The 8,170-nt window shown below is 56.4% G+C and overlaps 1 protein-coding gene across 3 annotated transcripts in view; it reads left to right on the forward strand.

Moving 5' to 3' along the window:
• The window catches only part of Nfia (nuclear factor I A), a 430,814-nt gene that overhangs the window by 402,830 nt on the left and 19,814 nt on the right, over window positions 1–8,170 (forward strand). For 2 of the 3 annotated variants that reach the window (XM_010605025.2, XM_010605026.2), the window contains exon 10: window positions 5,528–5,619. The exons of the other annotated variant lie outside the window; for it this stretch is intronic. In XM_010605025.2, coding sequence (XP_010603327.1) covers window positions 5,528–5,619 — 92 coding nt within the window. The remainder of the gene's footprint in view (window positions 1–5,527; window positions 5,620–8,170) is intronic. 3 annotated transcript variants of the gene reach the window in all.

Here is an 8,170-nt window from a genome sequence, read left to right on the forward strand (position 1 = left end):
TTTTTTTTTTTTTTTTTTTTTTTTTTTTTTTTTTTTTTTGTACTGGGGATGGAACTTGGGACCTTGCACTTGCAAGGCAGGCAACGGAACCACTGAGCTAAGTCCCCAGCCCAGTCCAGCATTATCAGACATTATTAGTGGCTGCAGAATCTTCCAGTGTCTGCGTGTGAAGTGGCCCCGTATGTTGCTGGTGTAAGTGACGCTGTAGTGAACCTCTCCACTTGACCTCTGTCTAGGTTTGTGGCTGTGGCGGGTAAAAGCCTCTGAGAGGCAGCAGAAGCTTCTGGAAAGCTGGCCCAGGAGACGGTCTTGGTTCCTTCCTTAGCAGGCCTGCCGCACCCAGGGCAGCTCTGAGCCCCTTGTGCCTTTTTCTGGGGCCCAGAGAACCTATGGCTGCTTCTGATCAGTGAGTTCCTCACGCGCGCAGCCCACACAGGAAATAGAAACAAATTGAAATGGACCAAAACAAAGCTGCATTCTTATCCCCTTTGATTTATGGAAGGAGAATCTCAGAGGCAGGCTGACTGGGCTGGACGCACATGGAGCAGTGCTGCCTGTGCCCATGCCCCTCTCCGTCTGGAAATGTCTTAGGCCTTCCTTTCTGCCACTGCACCCTCAATCCTGATTGTGCCTGAGCCTTCACCACCCCGTGGAAAGAAACCCCAACAGAGCAGGTCGTCGGCCTCCCTGGCACAGGAGAGTGAGTCCTGGGTGCCGGTGGGCATCTGTAGGATGAGGATGCTTTAGTTTCATGTCCTTGGGCTGTGTTTCTTCCTTGCCCTGGCCATTTGTACAGACAAAAGTGGGTGGATACCGGGAGGAGGGGACTGACCACAGGCTGGGAACCTGGCTGCTTGCGAGTTCTCTCCCGGGTCGAGTCCTCCGCGTGGAACCCCACCACGCACTCCAGTCGCAGTCGGAGGGCTCTGGGTCCTGTGCGAACCCGGGCTGGCCCAGCCCTGCATGCGTCTCCATGCTGATGGCGCGCTCTGAAGGAGAAATGCTCCAGCCTCCCTTGAGCGTTCTCACGTCCCTGTAGGAAGCAGTGCTGTTAGTCCCACCATGAGTTCAGTTGGAATCGTTTCCTTGAGAAATTAGCCAGCCTGTTTTCTAAGGGTCTGTAATTTTTAAGGAAGTGAAAATTTTCTCGCGGGGCCTTTCCTGTAATGCCGCAAGCGTGCCGTGGTGGAGCTGGGTGCTGCTGTCGTCCGGTACTTGGTCCCCTCGCTCGGTTTGCGGCCGTTGCTTGGTGCCCATCCCTCCCTCCGGTGTCCCTGATTCATGGTAAGGCCGCGTCCTTATACACAGGACTCTGCGTGAGCTCAGCGGCTGTGTCCTGTTACTGCTGTTCAGGGCACATTCCTAATCGCGAGCCGCCCTCCGCCCTGCGGCTCCTGCACTGAGCTGGCCCCGCCCTGCTTCATCCTGCCTCTTCCTTTCCTTCATCTTGGGCTCCTCCTGCCTCGGCCTCCTGGGCAGCCCAGCTGAGGGGTGTGTGCAGTTTCCGGAGTTTCTGAAGAGGAGGGAGCAGAAGGTGCAAGTGTGTGTGATGTGAGAAGGGACGGCTGAGAGTGGACTGTGTCTGGCTGCCTTGCTGGTGTTTCAAGTCCAAATCTTGTGCTTTTGTTCATTTCATGGAATTTCTTCCTCTTAAAAGAAAGTAAGTTCAGGCCTCTTCTCTCCACGTCTCAGCCTGGGCCTGAGCCTCAGCATTTTTCCTTCCCTGGCTGTGTGACAATGTGATTCCACACTCATCTCTTTCTCCCACCGTGCTCCCGGCCCAGCCGTGTCCCTGTCCTGGTGCCCCCGCCTGCGACCCGCATCCCTCAGAGCCATCAGCCCTGTTCCCCACGCCAGTGAGCAGGCCCCGCCCATGACTTCCAGTCCTTCCTGCTGCGCGGCCCTCTGTCCTCAGCACCCTGCAGGACCTGCGGGTTTTCCTTGGCACTCAGACTCGCTTTCCGTGGCCCAGGGGTCAGAATCACCTTCACGCTCATCTCTGCCACTGCTGCCCACAGCTTGGAGTCCCAGACTCTGGAGAGGGGAGTGGGTGACCACCACACTCATGGCAGTGGGGTCCTTGTGAACCAGAGGAGGGCAAGTTTCCCCTCTCCCGCCTGGGAGGCCAGCCTGCCAGCGAAGGGCACCTGACGGCTTCTGGCATCCAGCAGTAAACTCAAAACCCGAAGCCTACGGGGCCTCTGTTCTCTGCCCTGGCGCAGGCGGCTCTGCTGCCTTAGGCTGGCGGGACCTGGCCCAACCCTGCCGGCCTTCCCCGGCATCCCCTCACCTGTGGCTGCACATGGCCCCTGCCCTGGACCTGGAAACCACCACTTACCTTCCACACTGTGTCTGCTTGTGTGTCAGGTTTGGGTGATGGTGTTAACAGGAAAACCTCAGTAGACATTGGTGCAGATATTTCGGTAGCTCAACCCCACCTTTATTGGTCATCTTTTAAAGACAGGAAAGAGCTCTGCATCTCCATTCCCTGCATGTTGGCCAGTTTCTTGACCAGCACTGTTGAAGACTATGTGTCAGCTCTGTGGCACCTGGCGACACTGCGTCCCTTAGCTGCAGGTCCACTTGTTCTGCTCAGGATAAGGCACCACCTCGTGGGAGCCGCAGCAGGGAGACCCGGTGGAGGGCAGCTCCCCGCTGCTGAGGCTGCTGCTCTCCTCAGGTGGACGCCAGCACCGGCCCGGCCCGGGGCCACAGCTCACAGAGAGAGCCACTGCTGGCTGAGGGAGGGTGGAGCCCACGTGTCCGAGGGGCAGCCGCGGGAGGCAAGTCTCTGGACAGCGTCCGGCTCGGGCTTGCGATTCTGGTACCTGGCAAGACGGTGAGGCCACAGGAGACTTGGTAAGGTGCAGAATACGACAGGGGCAGTTGGAGCGGAGGAAGCTTCCTGTAGAGCTGCTAGGAATGGGCCACGGTGATGCTGCTAAGGTGGTTAAAGCGAACGGTTAAGGGAAAAGCAGACATGCTCTGTCGCGGGAATAGCCAAATATTCGACACTTTGATTCTTGGTGTCATGTTTGCCTCAGGGCTTTCACAGTGGGAACAAGAGTCAAATACTCCTGAAAAGTTCCGTGTCAGAGCTCAAAAATACCTCAGTACTCTTCCCACTGTTTTCTGGATTTCATGATTTCCAGAAGCTCTTCCTGCAGCATTTATTGCTCTTGTAAACCCGGCGAGAATTCTAGTTCGGAAGATAGGAGTGCGCCGCGGTATCACAGTAGACATGGCAGTGCATCAGTAACCACCACGGCGACCCCTTCTCTGTTGAACTCCTAGCTGTGCGTGTATAGTGGATTCCCCGCAGTATATGTGCTTGTTCTAATGACGTTTCAGTGGGGCTCTGTTCAATAGCGTAAGGCGCGGCTTGCTTGAGAAAGTCAGATCCGCCCCAAGCCATGTGTCGCCCGTGCTCCTGTAGCGCTCCACTGGTGTGGCCAGGTGGGGCTTCCTCCTCCCCCTCCGTGTGTCCTGCATCCCCAGTCTCTCCCAGAAGCTGGCTCCCTGTGCAGTGAATTTCTACAGGGCAGCGTTCTGTGACTCGGGTAGATTTGGGCAGTTACACTGTCCTCTCTGTAAACATGCTACCCACTAGCACTGCTGTCCCACCCCGGTCCTTTAAGAATCAGGAGAAGCTCGGAGCCATCTCAGCCGCTCTGGACAGCATGAGTGGCCCTGGGACGTCCAGGGTTTGTCCCGTAAACATCCAATCATGAGCATTGACGTTGTTCTGAGCGCCTCGATTATTTGTATGCTAAACCTTCCTCAAAGGGCGACACTCAGGCGCAAGGTGGTGGCGGGGTGTGATGGGGATTTCTGGGCAGCCCCGTGAGCTCGCCGCACGTGGAGCGCCGTCTTCACAGAGCACGCCTCTGCGTGGGGTCGTCCCCAGCCGGCCCACCGCCGTCTCCGGGGCAGCAGCGTCTGCTCTGTGCCTCTCCAGGGCCTCACACCAAGGCTGCCCCGGCCTGACCGTACCCTCCATCCCTCTCCCTCCTCCCGGCCAGCACCCACCTGTGCGGGAAGGACAGAGCCCCCAGGGTGTGCACCGCAGCATTCCCCTCTCAGCCGTGTGTCCCCAGTCCACAGCTTTTAGAACAGCTCTTTGTTCTGGCTCCTTAGAACGCACCAAGGGAAAAGCCTGGCAAGGGAAATAAGGCATGGAAGTATTTTATTGAGCTCTTTAGAAAGTTAAATGTCATCCATATCAGCCAGTGGGAGGCGACGCAGAATGGCAAACGCAGAGGTTCAGCTGGAGTCTTGAGATTGCACCGGCACAGACGTGGCTGGGGCCACCTCGTGCAACCCACAGTGCCCGGCAGTGCAGCGCCGGGCCGGCATCTCCAGGCAAACCATTTCTGTGACCGTAGGATGCTGCCTACTCTGGCCTCGTGCTCATCCCAGCCGCGTTGCCATCCCAGGTCCTCGCGGGTGCTCGGCCATGAGCAGAGAGGACCAGAGGGACTGGGCAGGTGGCGGGGTTCAGATATGTTCAACAGGGGAGTAAGATCAGATCCGTTTCCCATAAGAAGGAAAAGTACAGCAAGAGAAGCCAGTGATGTCAGTAGGGGAAAAATCTAAATCTTTTTTGCCTTTTAGATGGTGTGTATCTAGTTAGTCCAAAAACTTTAGGGCCTGGGGTTTGGCTCAGAGGTGCTGCCGCCTGCCTCACAAGCACAAGGTCCCAAGTTTGATCCCCCCGCAAAAAAAAAAACACAAGTCTGCTGCCTGCCTCAAAAAAGTAACCTTTTGAAATCATTGGAATTACTTGAGCAGTGGTCTAGAGCACTAACAGCAAACTCCTTCGCACTTTCCACAGTAACGTGTGCCATAGGTTCTCCGAAAGAAGAAAGTGAAACGGACCTCAGAGTTGGGGGTGCAGACCTGAGCTGTGGGCTGCCCGAAACAAAATGTACCTTTGGTTTTAGGAGCCAGGAAAACCCAAGCCCCTGAATTTTTGCTCTCACTAAACGGAAGCTCTTAATGTAAATGGGAAAACTGACAGAAGACTCCCACGGAGGGGCCCCCGAGCCTTGCCTTGGTCACAGGGGTCTTGGCAGCCTGACAGAGGGGCTCAGGAGGAACACAGCTGGGGGGGACCTCACGCTGTTTCAGCACACCGGCGAGTCCGGGCACTGCAGAGGCAGCGTGTTCTTCGTGGCTTCCGCCTCCCTGGACCCCCTTGCTGTCCGGCTCAGGGCCAGCCCGTGACTGTCAGAGCTGTGACCGTGCGAGAGGCCGGGTTGCAGCACGTACTGTGCCCTCCCCTCCCTGTGCCCCCAGAGCTGTTCTGACAGAGTGGACTTGAGCTGCCCCGCCGCTGTCCTCTGAGCTGGGAGGAGGAGATGCCCACTGCACACGTCCCTCCCAGCACGGGGCAGCTGACACCCTCCCTGCCAGGGCCCACACATCTCCTTGCCAGCCAGCGCGGGCCCAGGGACTGTGTGTTTTGGTGTTGTGTGTGTGCAATCTCGTGCTGCTTCCTGAACCCATGTGTCCCTTCCCTTCACAGCCTACTCGACACCCAGCACCTCCCCCGCAAACCGATTCGTCAGTGTTGGACCACGGGACCCAAGCTTTGTAAATATCCCTCAACAGACACAGGTGGGCCGTCTCCTCTTTTCTGTATGTGCTGCAGCTTGTGTTACTCCGCAGGTGCGCTGTACCTTGTCCTCTGGCTCGGCAGGCGCATGCCCAGCCCCTCTGCCCGGGCTCCTGCCCTCCCAGCCCTCGGCCCCTTTTCCTTGTGTCTTCTGGAGTCATGGAAAATGTGCCTGCAACTCCGCCTCTGGTCTGGGGGTGGGACAGGCTTCTGTGCCAGAACTGCTTCTGCTGTGGCAGGTGAAGGTGCTCAGTGCAGGTAGACAGAGAGGGCCGTGGAGCCTGGTGCATGCTGGGAGGGGCCGGGAACTGGCAGATCCGAGACGGGGGAGGGAATGAGCGTGTGAGTTTGGGGGGGCGCCTGCAGGGGTGAGCCGGGAGCAAGGTGCTGGCTGGGGTCGGAAGGTGTGTTTGAGGCAGGCAGTTGACAGGCGCATGTGCGAGGCCCAGAGTTTGGGCGAGTGCAGGCGAGTTCTGTGCAGAGGTTGGAGCGGCTGCAAGGCCCGAGACGCGGGTGTGGAGTGCAGTGGAGTCTCGTTTGGGGAGAATCTGCTCTCAGCTCCTGATGATGCCCTCTGTGCTCACCAGAGGCACAGGGAGAGGTTCTGGAGACGTGGCCTGTGTGGGCGCCAGGGAGCCAGCAGCCTCGCGTCCCGGTGGGAAGGGCTGTGGCTTCTGCTGGGCCAGCGCCACAGTCAGAGAGGTCGCTCAGAAGCTGGGGGCCGCAGCACAGCCGGGCCGGACAGCTGGGTGGGCATCCACCCTGGCCTGCTGCTGTCTCCCAAGCTGCTGCCGCCTCCTGTTCGAGACCCTGGGGTCTCCCAGCTCCTTGCCTCCTTTCCATCCCGTCACTTACCCAGATGCCCTCCTGGGAGCTTGAAGTCGCACGATGACCGTGACTGAAAATAGTAAAATGGAAAGACGGTTTCCCCCGCGCTTCTGAGCTGTGTTCAAGCTCAGTGAGGGGCAGGTGGGGTCTGAGGCGCTGTGCCCGGTGGTTGCTTTCCTTCCTCAAAACTCTAGCGTGCTCAACATGCTTCCTTAAGAGCTTTACAGTGCAGCTTGGAAATGTCCGGCTTGCACTGTACATGGCACTTTTATACGTGCTGTGATTCACAGTCCTGAATTGTACCCACTGTCCCATTCAATTTCTCTCTTTATAATCAAGGCATGTTATCATCCAATATTTTTTATGAATGTCTTATTTAACCCAAAAACTGAGTCTTCATGATGCTGACCACAAAAATTCAATTCTTAAAAATCCAGATTTTCCACGCATCTGGCCGAATGATGTCATGCAGACCTAACACTGGCATCTGGAACTGAATTCCTTTGGTTTCTGTTAAATATTTGGCACCACAGTACAACAGCTTAAATGTTTCTTACCACAGTAACACCTGCCACCTCAGGCTTGAAGAAAGCCATGCCCATGTTCTTATGAAAAACTGCTAATAGAGTTGTCACTGTGTGTGTATAAAATCTGGAGGTAAACATTGTGTGCTCTAAAATTTTTAATTTATGGTATATATATCAACTCTTTTTAAAAAAAACAAAAGTGCTTTCTGGAACTGTTTAAAGTGTGAGGTGTGTTTCCATATAAATAATAAGGTAGGACTAGACCTTAAAGATGGGTTCTCTTTCGGGAGGACATTAGTTCAGAAGGGGGATATTTAAGAGGATTTTATGATTCAGCTTGAGAATGCTTTACACATAATTTCCTAGCAAACCGCCTTTCTCTATATTGATACCTTTGCTACAAGGCATGAAGTTCACATTAACTGAATTTGAGGAAAAGTTTTCTGGAAAAGCAAAATTTTGCTTTGTACATCTGGAGAAATAAAAGTTGGAGAATCCCTGTCTTGGTCACTTTGCTTGTGGCTAAGACAAAGCACCCGGTTCGCACAGCTAAGGGAGGAGCGGTTTGTTTTGGCTTCATTGGGCTCGGCCAGCTCCGGAGAAGAAGGGACAGTGAGGCAGGCAGGGGAGGCAGGGCTGGAGGCAGGGAACCCTTCCGGGCCTGCCCGCACCACCTCTCTCTCCAAGCCGCCCGCCGGCCTGGTACCTAACCCAGTCACCTGCCAGTACTGGGTCGTGGTTGGGGCATCCAGAGCCCAGAAGTCACGGGGCCTGGGCTTTCTGAGTGCAGCAGCAGTCTGCGTGGCTAACAGCCTCACACTCCCAGGGACTCCAGGGACGTGTGCCCTAGGCCGCCCTGATAGAAGGACTCGTGGCCCTGCCGCCTGGTGCCAGGATGCTGGGACGTCACCGAGAGTGAGGCTGCACCAGTTCACCGCTGCGGCTCTGCTGCAACCACAAGTCCTGCCAGCCCAGGCCCAGGAGCACCACGGTGCCCTCGCTATGTGGCCGGCCAGGTCCACACCGCAGTGTAGAACACAAGGCCTGGTGGGGCTTACACACCCACGACTGTGGCAGCCCAGGGCCCCAGGAGCGTGGCTGACCCATCAGGGAATAGCATACACTCTTCAAAAGGAAGGGAGCCCTGGCGTCTGCGGCAGCGCGGGGTCTCTGGAAGATGTGCTGAGTGCAGCGGGCC

The sequence above is a fragment of the Fukomys damarensis genome, unplaced genomic scaffold (genome assembly GCF_012274545.1).
Source record: "Fukomys damarensis isolate Sample0158 unplaced genomic scaffold, DMR_v1.0_HiC HiC_scaffold_33, whole genome shotgun sequence".
Lineage (NCBI taxonomy): Eukaryota > Metazoa > Chordata > Mammalia > Rodentia > Bathyergidae > Fukomys > Fukomys damarensis.